This window comes from Marmota flaviventris, chromosome 8 (assembly GCF_047511675.1).
Source record: "Marmota flaviventris isolate mMarFla1 chromosome 8, mMarFla1.hap1, whole genome shotgun sequence".
In the NCBI taxonomy this organism is placed as follows: domain Eukaryota; kingdom Metazoa; phylum Chordata; class Mammalia; order Rodentia; family Sciuridae; genus Marmota; species Marmota flaviventris.
In genome coordinates, this window is record NC_092505.1 from 124,029,024 (window position 1) to 124,054,032 (window position 25,009).

At 34.6% G+C, this 25,009-nt stretch overlaps 1 protein-coding gene across 8 annotated transcripts in view; it reads left to right on the forward strand.

Moving 5' to 3' along the window:
• Positions 1-25,009, forward strand: part of Cep70 (centrosomal protein 70) — a 56,387-nt gene that overhangs the window by 18,587 nt on the left and 12,791 nt on the right. For 5 of the 8 annotated variants that reach the window (XM_071615610.1, XM_071615615.1, XM_027933970.3 and 2 more), the window contains 6 exons: positions 3,116-3,285; positions 7,844-7,900; positions 10,068-10,155; positions 10,344-10,432; positions 12,505-12,579; positions 18,573-18,678. In XM_071615610.1, coding sequence (XP_071471711.1) covers positions 3,116-3,285; positions 7,844-7,900; positions 10,068-10,155; positions 10,344-10,432; positions 12,505-12,579; positions 18,573-18,678 — 585 coding nt within the window. The remainder of the gene's footprint in view (positions 1-3,115; positions 3,286-7,843; positions 7,901-10,067; positions 10,156-10,343; positions 10,433-12,504; positions 12,580-18,572; positions 18,679-25,009) is intronic. The other 3 variants (XM_071615612.1, XM_071615614.1, XM_071615613.1) reach the window with 2 other exon arrangements.

The following is a 25,009-nucleotide window of genomic DNA, read 5'->3' on the forward strand; positions in this document are numbered from 1 at the left end:
GTTGGCTGCTGGTAGCTTCCTCTGAGATCCTGATCGTCTAGAGCTGCACCACACAGTGGCTGTGGCTTTCCCTGCCCAGGAGCATTTATTGCATCCAGAAAGCATTTATTGAATCCCAACTCCTGGGCTAGCTGTTTTTGGATTTGCTTTCATTGAGCCACTTTGCCTAGGACTGTGTCCATTAAAATTAACCTTCCTCTCAAATCCACAGATTTTCCAAAGTCAATTTTTTCTTATTTTAAAAAGTTCTTTATCTGCTGGCCATGTCATCTCCTTTGTCTACTGCTGGTGCACCTCTAACATATTTCTTATGTTTAAATTTGACTTTCTGTGTGTCTTTTTTCCAAGTTTTTTTTTTTTTTTTTTTAAACAACAGTTTAGTATTAAGTTTCAGTGCATTCTTAGTTTCCCTCCTTTCTGAGAAGCAGTCTTCCAGCTTTGGAATTCTGGTTGCTAAAGAACTGCTGGAAAGTGCATCCTTTTGCTAATCTGCCATTCTCTCTCCACACTAATTCTTAGTCCCCCAAAGTGGAACTACTTGTTCTTAGACTGAAATGTCAAGAACTGTGAGCTAAAATAACCTTGTGCTGTTTATAAGTTAATTGCCTCTGATATTTCATTACAGGAATGCAAAGCTAGCTAATAGCTGTCAGTGGTCTGTTCCTTTTTATGCTGAGAAGTATTTCACTGTGTGGATATACCACTATTTGCTTATTCATTCACCTTTTGATGGACATTCGAGTTGTTTTCAGTTTCTGGCTATTTGAAACTGACCTCATGTAAATATTTCTGTTCAAGGTTTTGTGTAGACATATGCTCTCATTTCTCTTTGGTAGATACCTAGAACTTGAATTGCTGAGACATACAATAAATACATGTTAACTTTTTAAGACATTGCCAGGCTTTTCCAAAGGTGCTCTATCATTTCACATTCCTAATAGGGTATGAAAGTTCTAATTTCTTTATATCCTCACCAACCTTTCAATCAAAAATTGAAGATTGAACATTTCAATTTTGATGAGTATTTTCATTGGATATATAATTTTAATTTGGAAGCTATTTCCTTTCCATATTTCCATTTTCTCCTGGATTCCATTGTTTCTGCTGAGGGTTCACTTGTCAGTGTCTTTGTCGCTCCTTTGAAGGCATTCTACCATTTCTTTGGCTTCCTTTTAATATTTTTCTCTTTGCTTTTGTTTTAAAATAGTTTTACCTTGTGTCTAGTCAAGTTTACTTTTGAGTTATCCTTCTCAGATTTTGTAGCACTTCTTGAATTGGTGGCTTGATGTTATACATCAGTTTTAGTAAATTCATAACCATTATATCTTCAAATATTGCGTTCATCATGTTCTCTTTTCGGTTTTTCTTTTTTAAAGAGAGAGAATTTTAATATTTATTTATTTTTAGTTTTTGGCGGTATGTGGTGCTGAGGATCATCGAACCCAGGCCACATGCATGCCAGGCGAGCGCGCTACCACTTGAGCCACATCCCCAGCCCCTCTTTTTAGTTTTTCCAGGATTTCAGTTCTGTTAGAGTTTATCATTGAATCCCTATGTCTTTTATTCTTCATCTTTTTAATCTTTTGATACTTTATTCTAGGTATTTTCTGTGGATTATTGGATTTTTTTGTTTTAGAATTTGTTTAGTTCTTTGGTTTTTAATTTTCTGAAATTGTTTTGAACATACTAAGTTAATTTATTTTAGAATCTATTCAATTTATTTTAGATGGGAGTGGTGGTCATACAGTATTACAAGAGTATTAGATGCTAGTGAATTGTTCAGTTTAAAATGGTTAATTTTATGTGGTGTGAACTTTATCTCCATTTAAATCTGATAATTCGATTATCTGGTTCTAATTGGATCATTTTTTGTGTTTGTTTAGATTTCTATTTGTGTTTTCTTGTTCTCTGGCATGCCTGATTATTATTATTATTGCATGCTGAGCTTTTTTTCATATTTTATTGATGTATTATAATTGTACATAGTGGTGAGATTCATTGCATATTTGTACAAACGTATGATATAATAATTTAACCAATATCATTCCCCAGTATTTCCCTTCCCCTGTGTGTCCTCTCCATCTTTCTTTTCCCTTTTCCTCTAGCTTTCATATATGAGAGAAAACATATGACCCTTGACTGATTAAAATTGCACTGTTTATATATGTCACATTTTCTTTATCCATTCATCTATTGCTGGACAACTAGACTGGTTCCATAGTTTGGCTATTGTGAATTGTGCTGTTATAAACAGGTATGCATGTATCACTATAGTATGAAGGTTCTAATTCTTCAGGATAAATACTAAGGATTGGTACAGCTGGGTCATAAGGTAGTTCTGTTTGTAGTCTTTTGAGAAAACTCCATATTGGTTTCCATTTGTGGTACTGGGAATTGAACTCAGGGGCACTTGACCGCTGAGCCACATCCCCAGCCTGTTTTGTTTTATATAGAGACAGGTTCTTGCTGAGTTGCTTGGGGCTTCACTAAATTGCTGAGGCTAGCTTTGAATTCACAATCTTTCTACCTCAGCCTACCAAGCTGCTGGGATTACAGGTGTACACCACCACATCTGGCTGGCCATTTGTATTCTTTTGAGAAATGTCTGCTAAGTTTATTTGCTTGTTTATTGATTGGGTTGTTTGAGTTCTTTTTGTTTTTATTTCTTGGTTTTTTTTTTTTTTTTTTGGTACTAGGGATGGAACCCTGCTTAATGACTGAACCACATCTCTAGCGTTTTTTTTTTTTTTTTTTTAAATAATGAGACAAGGCCTTACTAAGTTGCTTAGGGCCTTGCTAAGTTGCTGAGGCTGGCATTGAACTTGCAATCCTCAGTCTTCCAAGTCACTGGGATTACAGCCATGTACCTACATATCCGGCTTTGAATTCTTTATATATTTTGGATATTAATCCTCTGAGAAGAGTAACAGAGATTTTCTCCTGTTCTGTAGGTTCTCTTTGCATTCTTGTTTTCTTTGCTGCACATAAACTTTTTAATTTGATGCCATCATATTTATTATTTCAATAGAAACTAAATATGACTTTGGGTAAAGTATTAAGACAGCATGTCTTAGAGGTACATATCATAATCATGTTTTTAAAAAATTTCTTACAGATCAGATGCCAACATTACAAGAAAAAACGAATGGAACAACAAGAGATTATTGCTTCTCTGCAAAAGGATATCTGTAGATTAACAAAGGAGGAAGAAGAACGCATCATCACTCAAAACAGAGTGTTTGCCTATCTCTGCAAAAGAGTTCCTCATACCGTCCTGGATAGACAGTAATGTTCACCCCATAAGATGATAATGTAGCTAAAGTCATTTTTCAAAAATAAGTTTATTGGGCTAGGGTTGTGGCTCAGTGGTGGAATGCTTGCCTAGCATGTGTGAGGCACTGGATTCGATCTTTAGTACCATATAAAATACGTAAATAAAAAACTTAAAGGTATTGTGTCCATTTACAACTAAAAAAATATTTTTTTAAAGTTTTGTTTTATTTATTTATATGTGGTACTGAGAATCGAACACAGTGCCTCACACATGCCAGGCAAGTGCACTACTGCTGAGCCACAGCCCCAGCCCCCAAAAAATATTTTTTAAAAAATTGAGTTTATCATGGGAGATGAGAGTAGTTATATTTCTCATAGAGGAGACTCTCTCCCTCTCTTCTGCTTTTTTCCTTCTCCATTCTTTACTTTTTTAAGTTTTATTTTATTTATATGCGGTGCATATAAATAAATAAAATAAATATAAATATATAAATATATTTATATTTATTTTATTTTTATTTTTTTATATGCTCTAGTGCCCTAGAGCTCTTTGAGGAATGAAATTAGATATTTGTTAAAAATAACACAAATATTTAAAATTAACAATTGAGTTCCCAGTTAGTTTATAAAGCTGTTTTAATTTTTATTAACTGATAAATAAATACATACAAATTGTACATACTAGTGGAATAATATGATGTTTTGTTGCATGTATATGTTATAGCATATTTAAATTAGGTCAAACTTTTCTGTTTCTTGAACATTTATCATTTCTTCAGGGTAAAAATTTTGAAAATCCTTTTTTCTAGCTTTTTGAAATATGCAGTTTATTATTGTTACCTATCATCACTCTACTGTAGCACCTCAGAACTTGTTCCAATCTAACTGTAACTTAGTACCCATTGATCATCCTTTCTCTATCCCTTGTTTCTCCCCCCAAATCTCCCAGAACCATTTTTTTTTTTTTATGAACACAGTACCTTTATGTTATTTGTAAGTGGTGCTGAGGATTGAACACAGTGCCTCACATGTGCTAGGCACGTGCTCTACCATTGAGCTACAACCTCAGCCCCCCATGTTTTCAACTTTGATGAAATCAACTTTTTTTAGATTCTACATGTGAGTAAGATCTCTGGTTCCATTTATGTGTTTTTTGTAAATAATAGGATTTCATCATTTTTAACGACTGAATAATATTCCATTGTATATGTATGTGTATATATATCTATATCACATTTATTCATTCATCAATTTATGAACACTCAAGTTATTGCTATTTCTTGGCTATTGTAAATAATGCTGCTTTTGAACATGGGAGTGCAGCAGTATTTTTGACATTACTGTTTTTTTTTTTTCCCTATGGATGTACATACCCAGTAGAATTGCTGAATCACATAGCAATTTAAAATTTTTGAGGAAGCTCTGTACTGTTTTCCACAATGGCTGTACTAATTTATATTCCTATTGACAGTATACATAGTTCTCTTTTCTCCACAATCTTGCCAGTACTCATTATCTTTAATCTTTTTGATTATAGCCATTCTTATTGGGTTGAGGTGATTTCTCATGGTTTTGATTTCCATTTCCCTGATTATTAGTGATGTTTAACATTTTTTCATATACCTATCGGACATTTATGTTGTCTTTGGAAAATTGTTTCTTGAGGCCTCTTGCCAATTTTTAAATTGGATTATTTGGTTTTTGGTATTGTGTATGTGAAGTTGGTTTTGTATCCTGAATATCAACCCCCTTATGTATGACTTGCAATTATTTCTTTTATCGGTTGTCTCTTCACTCTTTTGATCCTTTCCTTAGCTATGCAGAGTTTTTTAGTTTGATGTAATCATATTTGTCTTTTATTTTTGTTTCTTGGGCCTTTAGGGTCTTCTTCAAAACATCTTGCTCATTTCAATATCCTGAAGCATTTTTTGTTTTCTTCTAGTAGTTTCCTAGATTTAACCTTATGTGAAAGTTTTTAATCTATTTTGAGTTATTTTTATAACAGAGAGGTCTAGTTTTATTCTTCCGCATGTAAATGTCCAATTCTTCCAGCTTCTTAAAACTCCTGGTTAACCTATCAGACATTTATCAAAAGAACTGATTACTTTTAGTAAGGAATGGTGTTTAGATACTACTGTATAGATGTTGAGATTGCTTGAGTTATTACGTTTTCTTTGACTTAAGACTTCAGTGAAAAGAGCTAGGAACTGTGTTTCTGGGGGAAAAGAAATCTTTTTTTTCCAGCTGAAGTTAATGTTACAGTACTTTTAATTAAACTCTTTGTTTTATTTCATAACTCTTTAAAAAGAGTTTGTTCTTTTGTTCTTTTTGTGGTGCTGTGGATGAATCCAGGATCAGTATAACTAATTATAATATAATATAATATAATATAATATAATATAATATAATATAACTAATTATAATATAAAATATTCTAAAGTAATCCCAGAATTACTAACAATAAGCCTATTGAATTAAATTTACATTTCTTTAGTGTTTTATATTCTACCATAGATGCAGTCAAAATGTGGTTTTCTAAAATATCTTGAAATACCACTTTTCTGTGTGTTTGTGTCACCAAATTAGTAAACATTGGGGTTTAACTTGTTTTTAATTCTTAGGAATTGCCTTTTTTTATTTACTTAAAACAGTTACATAATTTCAAAGTCAAAACTATAATTATTCTTGTTTTCATTTCTTCCCTTTTATACCACCTTAGACTTACTCCCCGCCTTGTAGGCATTGGTTTTAAATGCTTAGTATTTTTAGCAATATAAGCTGTATTGGTATTATATTTGCATTCTCCTTTGAATGAAAGGTATCTCTTTGTGTTTTTTACTCATCAATATGAACTGATTGCATTTAAACTAGTCTTATATATTTATGTAATAGGATTGAGAATCAACTATATTAGGTGCTTCTATTGTGCATAAAAAATGAAGTTATATATAAGTTTGAAGATTTGAGAATACATCTGTGATCTACATAATTTTCATCCTTTTGAAGAAAAAGGAAGGATAAACACTTTGATTCATAAAATATGTAGTTAGTGATAGGTGTGAATAAATGGAAAGAAGAAAGCAAGGAGAGAAAATAAAGGTAAAGAAGATTAAAAAGGAGGAGAGGCAGAGAGAGTTACAGTGGGAGGAAAGGATAGAGCAATGAAGGGGAAACAAAAGCAACGACATAATGAACCCCCAGAACAGCCAATATGAGTGAGTGAGACACTGAGGGAACTTGTTATTGCCACATAAAGTTGGGCTGATCCAGGTATGGATTTGTCTAATGGGCCAGAGATTTTTTCTGCTCTCATTTATTTTTGTGGTGCTAGGGATTAGACTTGGGGCCTTTTGCATGCTGGGTAAATGCTCTACCCCAGAACTCTACACCCCCAGCCTTATGTTTGACTTTTAATGAAGCAAATCTTCGGTTTGAGACATTGAAATTAAAAATTGAGTTAACCTTATTAAAAATACAGCTATTGTCAAAAGGTATAAAGGCACTAGTCTAACATAGAGCAAACATAGATGAGTGAAGCCATGATTTCTGCATCTGTGAGCCCATTGGCTAGTTGAGTAGATAGGTATGTAAGTAAATATAAGGCAGATAGTGGTATGTACTGTACCTGTGGGGCAAATGGGATGCTGAGTATGACAGAGAGGAGTGAAAGGTAGAGGCCCCAGAGAGGCTTCATGAAGATGGCTGGCTTGCAGCTAGACAGTTAGGAACTGTAGAATTTTAATAGAGGTAAGAGAAAGGATTTTTCAGTTAGAGGAATACACAAGAAGGAAAGTGAATTTACTTGGAAATGGCAAGTAATGTAAGAGGTCTCAAGCATGGTGAACATGGTATGTGTTGATCATTGTGTAGTATTGTCATGTTAACCGATGAACTATTAGCATTCCAATCCCTCTTCAGCTTTTTGATGTGAAAACCAGCACTGCCTCTCCATGTGCCCCCTGGCTTACAATATCATCTCCCAGTAAAGGACCCAGAGTTCTTTTTCAACACGTGCATAAATTTATATATAATTTCTTTCTCTATTTTCTAGACCAAATAGAGTAATATTATACATTTGGTTGTACAATATTTTTCCCTCATCAATCCTTATTAGGACATGATGCAAATTTACATCATTACTCCCAGTGCCACATTATTTCTTATAGTATGGATGTGCCACTGTTTAACCTTTTTCCTGTTGAAGGCCTAGAAGATTTGTTTGTTTTTTTTCCACTCTTATAAATGATATAGTGGATAACTTTGTTCATGCTCAGTTGCATCCTTGGGCAAATATTTTGTGGGCAAGATTGCTAGAGGTAGACTTGTTAGAACAAGGAGAATATACATTTAATAGGTTAAAGTATACTATTTATGGCTATTTAAACATCTGTTAAAAATAATATAAAATATGACTTAGTATAATATTTGATTCTGACAGGAGTCTTTTAAACTTTTAAAATCCTGCCAGATAATCTGTACTTCCTTTTATCACTATAATTTGAAATTATGTTAGAATAGTAGATATCATACTGCATTTTGAAAATAATTCAATATAGATTTTATTTTCTAGGTTGCTTTGCCTAATTGACTACTATGAATCTAAAATAAGAAAAATCTATACACAAAGGTATGAATAATCCTGTTACAACTTTTGAAGTTACTATCCAGTAATGAATCATATCAAAAGTTTCTATAGCCTTTTGAAACTTTAAATATCCTACAGAATTCTACCTAATGTCACTAAGAAGTATTTTTAAATATTGTATTTTACTACCTATGTTAAAATATATTAATATACATATATTCAATAACCATCAAAGTATTAGTTAACAGAAGAAATGGCATTTCCTCTTATTTTGTCGCAGTATTATAATTTGTTCTATTGACGTCATCTAGCTCACTCAAAAGTTACCAAGTATATCCACAAAATGCAAAGAAGTAAATGAGCCGCCTACCAAAGTGTAACATAATTAGGATCAGATTTATGAGATAAAGGTAAAAATGTCAGTGAAAACCATATAGATTAAAGCACACATGTCACTTCTGAATAAAGAAGTAAGGGTAAATAGTCTTTGGTTAACCTAAAAATAGCTGAAGAATATCTAAGACCATGTAATCTAAAATGCTTTAATGAACAGTAGCTATTCTGTTCATTGTTTATAAATGGAGCAGTTCTTTCAATAAATAGACATTTACTTGAGCATCCACTTGGTGTCATGTTCTATTTTAGGTACTTAGGATCCCAGGATAACAAATCAGATACATTTTTTGCTTCCATGAAGCATATACTTGACTATTCTTGCCCTAAGAATGACTTTTCAGAAATAGCTGGGGGCAGAGGAAGAAAGGGAAAAGAAAGAAGAAAGGAGCAATCGGAGAAGGATAAAAGCAACTAAGGCTAAAAGTGAATCACTCTAGTCAGAAAGCATCATATCAAGTGCTCAGAGATTTCTGACTTTGTCATTTCAATGGTAGACACAGTGTTGTATAGATTCTACAGAGATTGGACAGTTTTTGATAATAGTCCTTCTAGAGTTTACAGTCTAATAAGGAAGATAAAATGTAAACACTAATGAAAATAACATAAGACTTAAGCACTAATATATAATGTCATAGTGAATAATTTCTAAAGATTGTATAGACAGTAAGTACTGTAGGAATTTAGAATAGGAGCAGAATCAATTTTGATTGGAGTGACCAGAGAAGCCTTCCCAAAGCAGATGTGGTTTATATTTATACCCTTTTTACTCATAGAATCCAAACAGTCTAAAATGCCTTTACCTTTTTTCTTTGTGCTTTTCCAAATCTTACCTACCCTTTAACTCCAGCACAACCCACACAATTATGATACTGGCAGATTTGAAATTTGCAGGGCACGCTGGGAGGCTGGAGACTCTGGAATGAATTGGTATTTCATTCTTGAGGCCAAATGCAGACTGGAAGTAGACAGTTAAAGTGAAATCTTGTCCTGAACAATGAAGTTGTATTTTAAAGAAAAATACACTGATTCAGTTTTTGAATTTAAAGTGTAATGAAAATTAGTTTTTCACTTCAACTAGCAATATTTCAAGTGCTCATTGGCCACATGTTAGCTAGAGGTTACTTTATAGGAGAGTACAGTATTATCTCATCAAGATTGTTAGTGATTTGTTAGCACTCTGTGGATCATAGAATATGCTTTAGTACATTTTATTTGCATTTTAATATCTTTTGTATTCATATTAATCTTGAGGTAGATATGACAACTTCCTCTTTTACAGATAAGACTAAATTCTGAGAGATTGAGCTATTCAGATGAAACTATTGGTTAATAACAGTGCCAAGGTTTGAATCAAGACTAAAGTCTGTGGTCTTGTCCATCTATGTTCTATGTTGTTGTTTTTTTAAGGTAGATTATTTGAGCTTCAGGTACTAGAAAGATAAAAACTGTATGTGGAGAATGCATTTTAAAGAAGAACACTTCTTTAATGTTCTGCATTGTTTTATTTGTTTATTCATTCAATAAGTGTCTTTTGAGCTCTTCTTATGTCCCATAATCTTCTAGGCAGTGAGATCCAGTGGTAAATAATAAAAAGTTCTGGTTCTCATATACTCTAAGTAAAGGGATAATTAATAGATATGTACTATTATTTTTGTAAGTAACGTGTTCTAATGCCATTTCTTATGTGAACAAATAGGAAATTTGGATTAAGTCATGGTTAGATTATTAAGCTCTTATTAGATTGGTTTAATTTTTATTAGCAAAATGTTTTTAAGATTTTTTTCATAAAATGTATACATGTATCTTTTCACAGGCACTATAAAGAAGATGAAAGTCAGTCAAGTGAAGAAAATGATTATCAAAATATGGGTGCATCACCGACTTATAAATGCCTTCTAGTGGTATGGGGACTATAACTAATAAATACTTAAAAAAATTTATTTTTGTGGTGCTGGGGATTGAACCCATGGCCTTGTAATGTGAGGCAAGCATTCTACCAACTGAGCTAGATCCCCAGCCCCAAACACTTTCTTATAAAGTAAAATAATCACCCAGAAAGTTAATTATTTTTGTATGAAATGTGTTGCAGTCATTACAGAATCAACTCCAGGATGCAAAATCTAAGATTGATGCACTTACAAGTGAAAAGCTGAACCTCCAAAAAGATTTGGAAAGCAGGTGAGAGAAACTCAAGTAATGTTTCTTTTTTAAATTTTTTTTTTTTTAAAGTAATGTTTCTTTGTCCTTTGACAAGTAAATACATACTGGAACTTGTTATGTTAAACCATTCTAACCCCTTTACCCTACAACCATCCTGAGTGCTTATTTTAGGCAGCTTTTTTTGCTGCTGTGACTAAAGGACCCAACTAGTAATTGTAGAGGAGGAAAGTTTGTTTAAGGGGCTCACAGTTTCAGAGGTCTTAGTCCATAGAAGGCTGGCTCCATTCCTTAGAGATCGAGGTGATGCAGAGCATCATGGTGGGAGAATGTGGTGGAGGGAAGCTCACATCATGTCAGGAAGCAGAGAGGTCTCCACTTGTCAGACAAAAATACATGTAACCCAAAACCACGCCCCAATTCCTACCTCCTCCAGCCACACCCTACCACTTCAGTTACTACTCAGTTAATCCCTATCAGGGGATTAATTCACTGATTGACCTGCAACCCAATCAGTTCTTCTCTGAACCTTCTTGCATTGTCTCACATGTGAGCTTTTGGGGGACACCTCATCTAAACCATAACAGTGCTTCACATTCATATTCATGGTTATTTGTGTCCCATGGTAAATGATAGAAGGTCTACCCATAGACAGGCAAGGAAAATGAGAAAATAGGAGTCTGTGTTGAAGAAGTTAAAACTGGGTAAGAACTTTCGAGTAGGTATTTTTCCTTTAAAATTAGCTTTATTGGTGTATAATTGATATACAATACATTGCACATAATTTAAAAGTTTTGACATACGTATACTCTGTGAAACAATCATAATTGAGATCATCACCCTAAAAGTTTTCTTTTGTAATCTCTTCTTCCCAGTTTATTTTGCCATTATACAATAGTTTATATTTCCTAGACTTTCTGTAAGTGGAGCCATATTATTTTTCTTTTTATCTTCCAGTGAGCATGATTTTTTTGCATTTTTAAATTGTTTAAATTGTTAACTGACAAATTATAGTTGTATACGTCTTTGGGGTACAAAGTAATTTGATTTTATGAATATGAGGTAGAATAATTAAGCTAACCTATCCATCACCTCAAATATTTACACTTTGTGTGTGTGTGTGTGTGTGTGTGTGTGTGTGTGTGTGTGGTGTGAAAACATTGTAACTTAGTGATTTTGAAATGTTCAAAGTTTTATACCAGTGGGTTTCTCATTCCCAAATTACTTGAAAATATCTTGTGATTTCTTATTGTGGAAAGAGAAGAAAAGTAAATAGTTCTTGTAACACAACAGAAAGCTATATGCAGCATAATTACAAAGAGAAACTGCCATCTGTTGACAGTAATACAGAGTGAACATTGTTGACACTTTATTTTTATTCAGCAAATATTTGTTGAATACTTTTAATAAGTTAGGCAGTTCTCCAAGCTGTGGGATTAAACAATGACCATACAAATCCCTTGATCTCATAAAGCTTACACTTGATTTATTGCAGTGCTGGGGATAAACCCAGCACTTGTGGATGCTAGGCAAAGTATCTTATCTCTGAGCTCCATTGCCAAACTTTAAAGCTTAAACTTTAATGAAGAGAAACTATTAATGGTTTACATATAAGTCATTTATATAAAGTCTGAAAAACTGCTAGGTAATACGTACATTTATGGTTACAGAAATATATAGTAAAGATTTTAAGAATAATGCTTTGGAATAAGGAACAGTAAATTTAGGATAGTGTGGGAAGAAGAATGACATTAATGAGGATGGAGTTCTTAAGTACATTTTTAAAGATTTGGAATAAATCTATTAATATTCAAATTTGGTAAAGCTGGTGAATATACTAGGATTTGTTGTAATCTCTAACATCTGTATATTTGAAATATTTCACTATAAAAACAATAAATTAAACAAGTAAATGGTTTTGAATAAGGAATTATATAGAAGAAATCCAGATGTCCAGTAAACACCTTATTAGCAGTCAGAATTTTTAAAGAATTTTCATGAACTTGTGACAAGTAACAGGATATCCTCTGTAAAGTACTTTTATTGTTTTATTCACTTAATTGAATGCATTCAACGTGGTGTATTTTCAACAGGCCCACACAAGAGGAATTAAAACTTCAAAAACAGCAAGTGAAGAAACTGGAAAAAGCCCTTAAGAAAAGCATCAAGTAATTATATTTCACCAAAATCATAGCTTTTATTAGGGTTTTGTATTTTGTTCCTATTTATCTATGTTACTTATCTCATGTTACTTCATGTAGCCTTGGATTGGAATTACCAGGCTTATGGGGGAAATGATACTTAAAAATGCATATTTCCACATGGTGGCACATATCTAGAATCCTAGTAGCTTGGGATTTGTTTAAAGTTAACAATTTAAACATCTTGCGGGGCTGAGGCATGAGGATTGCAAGTTCAAGGCCAGTCTCAGCAATTTAAAGAGACTGTAAGCAACGTAGTACCTGTCTCAAAAAAAGGACTAAGGATGTGGCTCAGTGGTAAAGTATCCCTGGGTTCAATCCCTGGTAACCCCTTCCCCACTACCCCCACCAAAAAAAGCTTTTCTGGTTCCACAGTTCAAAAGCAATTTCTTCTATATTGGATTTAGCTTAGCTGTATATCCATCTTAGGTGATAAAAAGAAAAAAGGTAAGTTGCCTAATGTAATAAAGTACAAAGATTTTAAATAGAATATTGTCTTCAGAAATGGAAGAATTGCTAGAGAATCAGTAAAAGTAGATATGACAAGCTCCTGATTTTTGTTGTTACTAGTCATGATCTGAAAAATTTAAAGGGAGTCTTATCACTTTAAAAGTACCAGAAGGCATGCAGTAATCCATTCTTACCCACTCTAGCTTTGAAAAGCAAGAGCTCAGAGGTATTTTAATATCTGATCTTAAAGAGTAATGGTATTTTCTTTTTTTTTTTTTTTTTAAAAGAGTAATGGTATTTTCTGAAGCTTGTCCATGAGTACCCTTTGAGTCAAGGGATTGAGAAAGTAGTTTGGGACACATTTTGTTGGAGAAGAAATCTATATATATGAAATATTTTGAAAACTGAGTTAATATATACATCAGATGTATTAAGTCAGTTGTGTTAGCAAGTGTTGATTTAATTTTTACTGACAACTATTTTTCCTTCTGTGGCAACAAACATCACTGTAAAAGGAAAGCACGTGCATCCAGGAATTACATATTGAGTTAAAATTAAGATAGTAGTGAAGGAAAACTAAAAGAGAAGTGGAAGGTTTGGAAAGAATGCTTTCATTATTTAATGCATATTCATTTCCTTCCTACCATTGCTTGACATTTCAGGTGCCTATAGTATTTCCTATTATTTGCTTGGCATTCAAGTCTGGGGTTGCTGTGGTAAACCAAATGGAAGAATATCCCTGCCCTCGTGGAGATGGCATAAAGGGAGATGGATAATGAAATAAATATGACAATTTCAATATAAATACTACATGTAAGATAGTGGGAGCGTAGCTATTGTTTGAGTTTGGACAGGTGGTGGCAGTGGTGACATGGTCAGTGGTGGAAGTACTGAGAAGTTTTGGAATTGGAGAATATTGAAAGTAGAACTAACAACTTTCAATTGGATGGATGGGATATAAGGTGTTGAGCAGGAAAAGAGAAGAAGCAAAAGTCTTCTAAGTTTTAGGCCTGAATAACTAGTTAGTTGTTAGTGCCATTAAGTGAGGTGAGGAAATTAGGAGACAAACAACTGGGAAAGGGGAAGCTGTAGGAGGTAAAGTCAGAATGAGGAAACCTACTGACTCCAAAGCAAGCATATTAGTGAAGATAAACATAAACATACATGTTTTTACATGTACATAAACATCAGTCCTCATTATTCAGATTTCATGTGTGAATTTGCCAAAATCATAACCTCGGATCAGTCCTCACGGCATTTCAGTCGCACATGGGCATGCTCAATGGCAAGGAATTTTGAATCAACATATATTCTCAACTATTGACCAGGTTGATGCTCTTTCCTCTTGTTTCAACCCCCATACTGAAAAGAAGGATCTTTTGCTGTTTAGTACCACTCCCCCCCCATACTTATGCTTTTTGTTGGTGATTTCTCTAAGGTACCTCACCAAGCATAGTGCCACAGTGCTATCTAGCACTCCTGTACCCAGGAAAGGCTGTGGTGTGCCTTATGAAAAAAATACACATGTTAAGTTTTGTTTAAGGCAGGAGTTAAGGAATACTATTGGCAAGTTCATTAGTGAATCAGCAGTGTACTTCAAAGTGTCTTTAAGTAGAGACTCACATAAAACATGGTTATATATTGATCTGTTGACCTATTATGTCCCTAGTTTTCAGTTCTGCAGATACTTCAATGAAATTGACACAAGTACATTAAAACAGGTTGGAAACCATAATCTGGATATTATACGTTGACATGATAATTTAAATTATATTCTTGTATTATGTCATAATTATATATTGTATATTTTATATATGTTTCACATCTGGGACAGTGAGACAAAATGGAACAGTGAGGAAAATGTGACTAGAGACTTGCCAGAAGCATGACAGTGTATTTCCCCTAGGAGCAGTGGTTCAGTACTCTAATTCAGTATTCACAGTGACTTTATAGACCATAACTGCCCCAAATAATGAGAATCAACTATATATATTTTTGTTGTTCACTTGGGTTCTGGTCTTTAGATTGACTTACCATTTTTGTCTTTTAAAATTATGATTCAGTTGTAAAGATGGTGGAATGAGATGGACATCATTACCCTAGGTTCATGTATGATTGCACAAATGTTGTGTCTCTACATCATGTACAACCAGAGAATTGAAATGTTGAGCTCCATTTGTGTATGATGAATTGAAATGCATTTTTCTGTCATGTACAACTAAGTAGAACAAATTAAAAATAAATAAATAAAAATTATTTTAAGAATTAGGATTCAGAACTAATTCCTACTATAATTTTTTTGGTCGAATTTTGAAGGAATGTTTAGGAATTTTTATAATTTAAAAATATTTTAGTTTGGAACTTTTTATCTAGATGTCGATACAGAGAATTGGGAGTGTTAGATAACTTACCCACATTACACAGATGGTAGGCAAAAAAAGAGAAATCATATCCTTAATCATTCTTTCTCCAAGTCTCACTCTTGAATCACCACACTAATAATTAGAACCAAGCTAAATAAAGAAAATCTTTTGATTTTTGTTTCTGTAGTACTAGGGATTGAACGCAGGGCTTGAACCCAGGCTCCCATGCATGTTAGGCAAGTGCCCTACCATGTTAGGCAAATACCCAGCTCATGAAAAGATTTTTATTTTCTGTTGTGCCAGAGGTAGAATTATTTCAAAGTACTATTGATGTTTGGGAAATAATAATCTTCCACAGATATACAAAAGACAGTTTTATTACTGGGTAAGCTTTCAGCCAGACAGGGATGTGCATTATAGGCAATGTGCTAAACAGGTTTACAGACAGAAAGAAATCTTCCTATATAGCCAGGCAGGTAGAATTCATTACATACATGCTGTCTTTAACCAAGGGAAAAATAAAATTTCTGGTGTTCTTATGACAATTAAGAGGTTAACAGCTTGGCACCAGGGCCCTAGACTAAATTCTGATAGTGTCAGATGTGACCATCTTCCTTGATAGTCACATTTTGACCATGGTTCCAGGGTTCCTTTAAAAAAAAATCCTGGAGATATAGAACTGGGAAAAGGTTTATTTAGCTCTGGAAAAGATTTAAATACATCTTAAAGAGACAGAGAAAACATAATTACAAGTTTTCCAAAGGAAATTCTATGAGAAAAAGGAATAGAGGAATCTTTTCTCTTTCACTACCCAGAATATTTCAGTTGTGTGTTTTTTTTCTTTTGTATTTTTAAGAGTTGTAGTTACTCTTAACACCTCCATTTGGTATTGAAGGTTAGTTTAACAATTTAACATGGGAGAACATGATTTCTTCTTACAGGAGAGTTAATATTACGGACAGTTTGTTCCTTAAGAAGGGATGAAATAGGTCTACCAGGGCAAGACAACCAGATGTACTACACTAATTTCCTTTATTTTTCAATACCTAGTTTATTTAGCTAGGGGGAAACGGTCAGAATACAGCCAGTCTAGTGTTGACAGACATCAGAGTGGTCGCTGGCGAGGCACACTGAAATTAACAACTAAGCTTAGTGCCCATACTGAGATAGAAGCAAGAAGCCAAAAGAAAAAGTCTGGCTCCTCAATGTTCTTTTTTTGTTTTCCTTATGAAATGTACTGGGTGGGTTGGTTAGTACATACAGCCAGATGGGGCCTAACTATCTCACTGCCAAGAACCCTGATGTTTTATGGGGCAGGGAGGGTAAAAGTACTGGGGGGGATGTTTAGATAAGGCCCCTCACCAGTAAGGAGATAATGGAAGAAGCACCTGAAAAATGCCTCAGTAAAGTCCTGGTAGTAAAGGGGCCCCTAATGTGGGTGCTGGGCTAAGAAAGCAGAAATGCATGTGAATATGGCTAGCATTAGAGGGAGGGGGTTAGTCCTTAAAAGTAACTGCCTCCACAGATTTCAGTGTGCAGGGTGTGCAGCTGGTCTGGTGTGAGGAAGCTTGCTGTTCCTCATGAGGCCTCCAGGCAAAGCCTTTGTAATTGCTTATTGCTGGGCCTAAAGATAACACATAGTATTTGAGTCTGGGCCTGGATTTGGGCTCCTCACCAGAGAAACAGTTGCCTGCAGAGTTTGGCAGTGGTGCCATGTTGTAGTGACCCACTTTTTTTTCTTTTTTAAACACTATAATTTATGTATTTTGGTTGCTGCATTGACAGCTATAATGTTGTATATTCATAGTGTAGTAGTTATTTATCAGATTTGCATACAATTTGATAACCCTACACTCAGATGACAATGTTCAGCTTAACATTTAAATTAGAATAGTTTACTTGTCTTTCCTGTAGAGGATGTATTAGCTTTTCTGTATCTTTTTGTATTCTAGATAATGTGCTCATTGCACTGCCTTTAGTCAGAACTGCAGACTGTGTGAATGTGATAATTAGAGGTGGAGTCGGGTGGAAAGTGGACTGTGAGAGCCTGGTATGTGGTGGAGAAGTTGGCCAACTATTAGAGCTAATTCTGTATATTTGGTTTGGGCATCTATTCATCATTGAGCAGAGAATAGCAACTGAGTAAAGATCATGGGTGTTACATGTCACTGGAGTAGGAAATTGTAGGGGAGAAGTAAAATCACCTGAGAGAGTCAGGAATACTGGGTTAAACTTCAGAGCATGAGGAATTTTGAATGCTAAACCAAAGAGCTTAGATTTAGTTCACAAAGCAGCAAAAGCCATTGTTTTTCAGCTGGCAAATGACATAGAATTTGACTATTCTTTTGTACAAATAGCAGTTCAGAATTTGTTAACAAGCTATGGAATTAATTTAATGGATTGGGATCCCAGCAGGAAACTGATAGCATATTCAAATTGAAAAGATTGATTTGAAGCAGGTCTGATAAGAAACTACTATTTTCAAAGGCATGATGGGGGATGAGAAGCAATATCTACCTCAGCTGGCCTTTGTAGATATTTTAAGAAGGGAAAAGGTTTGTGACTGGGTGAATACACTCATACGTAGTGAGGTTCCTGGGCAGAGTCTCTCCTTTCCCCAGAGTTCTTGTAGCCATCTGTCTCTTAGGTCTCCATGCTCTTTCCAGGCCTGAGCATCACTACTGTCTGTTCTTTGGCACAAGTGGAACATGTAGAGAGGGACCAAATTGTTGAGATGTTCCTGCTTTGTGCCCAGACCAATTGCCTGCTCAGACTGATTTCTCTCTGTACCTATGGCCTCTAACTTTGGAGCACCTTGGATGGAAATTGCTTCCATCTTTTGCTATAGTTTTTTCCCCTGGTGTTTTTTATTTGTGTTGGGAGAGTGATTAGAATTTTCTTCTTCAGTCTGATCCCTTCTGTTTTCAGGGATTCCTTCTAATTTGTGTTCTGTTGGGAGGACCTTCTCATTTTCCAATGGCAACATGACTTAAGTTTTTAAAAACTTCAATGTATACACGCACATGCATATATCACATATAAGTAAAATGATGTAAGACTTTGACAAGCCAGCTGGATGGATCATTGTCATCTTAATCTAATGTCCAGGAAGGCATTTTGTATTATCTTGATATTTTCTCTCTTTAGATTACAGGAGGTTATCAGTCCTAAAAACTCTGAGGACACAGAGAAAAAAGATGAACCCATCAAAGAAAACCATCAACAGGCCCTAATTGACCAGAGATACTTTCAGGTATTGCATAGCTAACAAAAAGCCTGGTGTTTGTAATGAATCTTGGTTTCAATTGCAGAGTAATAAATGATCACTTGATATGAATACTTGTATAGTCATCTTGTGGTATCCATGGGGATTCATTCCAGGATACCTGTGGATATCAAAATGAGCAGATGCTAAGGCTCTTAAGATAGCATATTATTTGTATATAACCTATGCATGTTTTCTATCCATTACTTATAATACCTAATACAATGTAATCAAGGTAAATAGTTGTTATACTGCATTGTTTAAGGAATAAGGACAAAAACATCAATTAAGACTTTTAAAAGATTTTATAATCCTTTGCTCTCACACTTTAAGCAATTTTTATTTTTGTTGCTTTTATTCTTACATAGGTAATTTATTTTCTTAGGGTAAGGTCCTTGTGTGGTTTTGTTTTGGATATTTAGTTCACATGAAATTTAATTTTCTATTGATATGATGTAGGGAATCTCATTTTACTGGTTCTATAGATCATTATTGAATAGATGAACAATTAAATCTGTTTTATTTTATTGACAGAACTGGGTCTGTACTTTTATTTTATTGGGCCAACATAGGGTTTTAAAATTTTGAATTAATTACCAATATTTCATACATTAAGAGATTTTTAATGTACATTATCTGAAGAATTATGTCTTTTCCCTGTCAGATGTGGACATATGCTCTTCTGTTATCCACAGTTCCCACTCTTCCTTGTTTGACTCATTTATGCTGCTACTTGGCTTCTGTGGGCATTTGACTTCATAGTCTTTTGATAGGCAACTTTTTTTTCTCTGCTTTATTGATGCTTATAATATATTGCTGTATATGCATAGGTTTTTAGATTCTCTGATCTATTTCATTCCTATACTACTTTCATTTTCTTTTTTTTTTTATTTTTTATTTTTTATTGTGGGTTGTTCAAAACATTACAAATTTCTTGACATATCATATTCCACACTTTGATTCAAGTGGGTTATGAACTCCCACCTTCACCCCATACCCAGATTGCAGAATCACATCAGTTACACATCCATTGATTTACAAATTGCCATACTAGTGTCTGTTGTGCTCCGCTGCCTTTCCCGTCCTCCACCCTCCCCCCTCCCCACCTCTCCCCTCCCCTCCCCTCCCCTCCTCTCTCTCTACCTCCTCCACTGTATAACCCTGAGGGTCTTCTTCCATTACCATGCAATTTCCCTTCTCTCTCCCTTTCCCTCCCACCTCTCATCCCTGTTAAATGTTAATCTTCTTCTCCTGCTCTTCATCCCTACTCTGTTCTTAGTTACTCTCCTTATATCAAAGAAGACAATTGGCATTTGTTTTTTAGGGATTGGCTAGCTTCACTTAGCATAATCTGCTCTAATGCCATCCATTTCCCTGTAAATTCTATGATTTTGTCATTTTTTAATGCAGAGTAATACTCCATTGTGTATAAATGCCACATTTTTTTTATCCATTCGTCTATTGAAGGGCATCTAGGTTGGTTCCACAGTCTTGCTATTGTGAACTGTGCTGCTATGAACATCGATGTAGCAGTGTCCCTGTAGCATGCCCTTTTTAGGTCTTTAGGGAATAGACCAAGAAGGGGAATAGCTGGGTCAAATGGTGGCTCCATTCCCAACTTTCCAAGAAATCTCCATACTGCTTTCCAAATTGGCTGCACCGATCTGCAGTCCCACCAGCAATGTACAAGTGTACCCTTTTCCCCACATCCTCGCCAGCACTTGTTGTTGTTTGACTTCTTAATGGCTGCCAATCTTACTGGAGTGAGATGGTATCTTAGGGTGGTTTTGATTTGCATTTCTCTGACAGCTAGAGATGTTGAGCATTTTTTCATGTACTTGTTGATTGACTGTATGTCCTCCTCTGAGAAGTGTCTGTTCAGGTCCTTGGCCCATTTGTTGATTGGGTTGTTTGTTCTCTTATTGTCTAATTTTTTGAGTTCTTTGTATACTCTGGATATTAGGGCTCTATCTGAAGTGTGAGGAATAAAGATTTGTTCCCAGGGTGTAGGCTCCCTATTTACCTCTCTTATTGTTTCTTTTGCTGAGAAAAAAACTTTTTAGTTTGATTAAGTCCCATTTGTTGATTCTAGTTATTAACTTTTGTTCTATGGGTGTCCTATTGAGGAATTTGGAGCCCGACCCCACAGTATGTAGATCGTAGCCAACTTTTTCTTCTATCAGACGGCGCGTCTCTGATTTGATATCAAGCTCCTTGATCCATTTTGAATTCACTTTTGTGCATGGCGAGAGAAAGGGATTCAGTTTCATTTTGTTGCATATGGATTTCCAGTTTTCCCAGCACCATTTGTTGAAGATGCTATCCTTCCTCCATTGCATGTTTTTAGCCCCTTTATCAAATATAAGAAAGTTGTAGTTTTGTGGATTGGTTTCTGTGTCCTCTATTCTGTACCATTGGTCCACCCGCCTGTTTTGGTACCAGTACCATGCTGTTTTTGTTACTATTGCTCTGTAGTATAGTTTGAAGTCTGGTATCGCTATACCGCTATACCGTCACTTCCTGCTTAGCATTGTTTTTGCTATTCTGGGTCTTTTATTTTTCCATATGAATTTCATGATTGCTTTCTCTATTTCTACAAGGAATGCCGTTGGGATTTTGATTGGCATTGCATTAAACCTATAGAGAACTTTTGGTAGTATCGCCATTTTGATGATGTTAGTTCTGCCTATCCATGAACAGGGTATATTTTTCCATCTTCTAAGATCTTCTATTTCTCTCTTTAGGGTTCTGTAGTTTTCATTGTATAAGTCTTTCACCTCTTTTGTTAGGTTGATTCCCAAGTATTTTATTTTTTTTTGAAGATATTTTGAATGGAGTGGTTGTCCTCATTTCCATTTCAGAGGATTTGTCGCTGATATACAGGAATGCCTTTGATTTATGCGTGTTGATTTTATATCCTGCCACTTTGCTGAATTCATTTATTAGCTCTAATAGTTTCTTTGTAGAGCCTTTTGGGTCTGCTAGGTATAGAATCATATCATCTACAAATAGTGATAATTTAAGTTCTTCTTTTCCTATTTTTATGCCTTTAATTTCTTTCGTCTGTCTAATTGCTCTGGCCAATGTTTCGAGAACTATGTTGAACAGAAGTGGAGAGAGAGGGCATCCCTGTCTTGTTCCAGATTTTAGAGGGAATGTCTTCAGTTTTTCTCCATTCAGAATGATGCTAGCCTGAGGCTTAGCATAGATTGCTTTTACAATATTGAGGTATGTTCCTGTTATCCCTAGTTTTTCTAGAGTTTTGAACATAAAGGGATGCTGTACTTTGTCGAACGCTTTTTCCGCATCTATCGAGATGATCATATGGTTCTTATTTTTAAGTCTATTGATGTGGTGAATAACATTTATTGATTTCCGTATATTGAACCAGCCTTGCATCCCAGGGATGAATCCTACTTGATCATGGTGTACAATTTTTTTGATATGTTTTTGTATCCGATTCGCCAGAATTTTATTGAGGATTTTTGCATCTAGGTTCATTAGAGATATTGGTCTGTAGTTTTCTTTCTTTGAAGTGTCTTTGTCTGGTTTAGGTATCAGGGTGATGTTGGCCTCATAGAATGAATTTGGAAGTTCTCCCTCCTTTTCTATTTCCTGAAGTAGCTTGAAAAGTATTGGTATTAGTTCTTCTTTAAAGGTTTTGTAAAACTCTGCTGTATACCCATCCGGTCCTGGGCTTTTCTTAGTTGGTCATTTTCTTTTTTTTTTAAATATTTTATTTTTTAGTTATAGTTGGACACAATACCTTTATTTTATTTAAGTATTTATTTTTATGTGGTGCTGAGGATCAAACCCAGGGCCTCTCATGTGCTAGGCAAGTGCTCTACACAACCCAGCCACAACCCAGCCCCTCCATATTCTTTTAATTTCTATATTTTATAGTGTCTTGAAATTTGGGGGGGAAAGCATCCCGTCATCATCTCCTCACCTGCCCCCCAAATTTTCTTGGCTATATAAAAATTTAGCACATTGCCTTTCTGAATGAACAGTTTTTCAGATTAAAAAATCCTATTGGGATGAGCTGAAATTGGATTAATGTTTGGAGAAATGATACCTTTACAGTTTTGAATTATCCTATTCAGAAATATGTCTCTAATTTCATTTGCGTTTTCCTTTTCAACCTTCAATAAAGTTTCATATACTTTAAATTTCATATACTTGTGTATTTCTTATTAGGTTTATGATCTGGGTTTAATAACTTTATTGCTATTGTGAATGGGATCCAAGCATATTTCTGAAAACTGTTTTATTTTAGATATTGCTATCGGCCAATAATGGATTTCTTTCATTTCATTTGTCTCTTAGATTTAATTTGAGAGGATTTTTTTTTTTTTAAGAAAAAGGCAGGGGCTGGGGTTGTGGCTTTGTGGTAGACCCTGGGGTTCGATCCTCAGCACACATAAAAATAAATAAACAAAATATATTGTGTCAATGTGTAACTAAAAAAAATATTTTAAAAAAAGAAAAGGGCAGTTAAATTATTCATGGGCATTGAGATGAATTCATATTTTTGCTTTTATTCCTGATGCTTTTCTGTTTACTTGGATTTTGGTTCTATTTTACTTTGGTTTGTTTCCTTTTCCTAGTATTTACTAGATTGGTTGAAATTTCTTTGTTGTTATTTACCTTCAAGTAATTAGGAAGTTTATTATGCTAATTCTTTCTTTCTTTAATGATTACCCTTAAAGTTTTTTTTTTTTTAAAAAAAATCAATGTAAAATAATCAATATTAAGAGCTTATCAGTATCTGCAAACTCTGAAGAATGTAACACCTATATTGATTTTCTTTTTGAAATTCTCATCTCTGTAGCTGGGTATGGTGGCATAAGCCTGCAATCCCAGCAACTTGGGAGGCTAAGGCAGGATAGATTGGAAAGTTGAGGCCAGCCTCAGCAAGTTCCTGAGACCATGTTCCCCACCCCCCAAAAAAGGATGGGATGTAGCTCAGTGGTGGAGTCCCTTGGGATAATTCCCAATACTATAAGGGAAAAAAAAAATTCTCATCTCTGGAAATGGGAATTGCCAGTTTGCGGTTTCCTCATTGTTAACGTATCTTTTGCTGCCAATCATCAGAAGGTGTTAAGTCATAAGAAAGAATGTGCTTGGATGTCTATAAAAATTCAGTGGAGAGAAATTAATACATTTTTCTATTAAAATGAAAATCTAAATATAATAAAAGTGAAAAATTTAAAAACACTATCTTGAACTATAAAGAAACTTTAAAATAAGCCTCTGAAGTCATATTACCAGGACACCTATTATTTGAAGCTTAGACACGTCCAAGGAAAGTGATTTCTTTGCTTACCTGTGTATGTGTTGCTAGGGATTGAACCTTAAGGCTTCACACATGCTAGACAGGTGCTGTAACACTGAGCTCCATCCTCAGTGAGCTCCATCCTTACAACACCTGTCTAGCTTTTTAAATATGCTGTTTGGGAGTCTCCCTTGCCTCCTCTTGTATGATATTTAAGGTAGAATTTATCATTTATGGGGAGAGGGTATGGTCAAATAGTAGGTATAATAAGATATTTACAGTTCAATCTAGGCATCAGTAATATTAGGGAATTATTGTTAATTTTCTTAGATATGATAATAGTACCACAGTTTTGTAGAATATGCCTACTTTAAGAGACTCATGCTTTATTATTTGAGGTGAAGAGTTATAATGTCTGTTTTTTCTTTAAATCATTCATCTTAAAATAGTGAGCAAATATGGCAAATTGATGTTAACATCATTGAACCTAGGAAGTGATTTTGTGGGTGACTGTGAAGGTTAGTTTTTCTATGTCAACTTGACTGGGCAACAAGGCACCCAGATATTTGGTTAAACATTTTTGTGTGTCTGTTGAGTGTATTTCTTGATAAGATTAACATTTGAATTGGTAGACCAAGTAAAGCAGATTGTCCTTTATGATGTGAGTGGGCATCATATTGTTCCCTCTGCTTTGTACTTGACCTGAAACATCACCTCTGCAATTGCTAGGGACTGCAGCTGCACCTTAGCACTTCTGAGTTTCTACTTGCTAAGTACCTATCTTGGAATTTATCAGACTTAATAATCCTATGACCCAATTCCTTACAAATAAATCTTATTATAGTGAATATGTGTGTGTGTATATGTAAACTATATGTAATGAACCAAATTTATATGAAGACAATGTGCACGTGTGTGTGTGCGTGTATATATATATATATATATATATATAAATGATACTGGCTATGCATCTGCTGTGAAGTACAAGCCAATAGAGCAGTTCTGCTTCTGGGAGTTCAGAGAATGTTGTCTTAGTAATGAGGA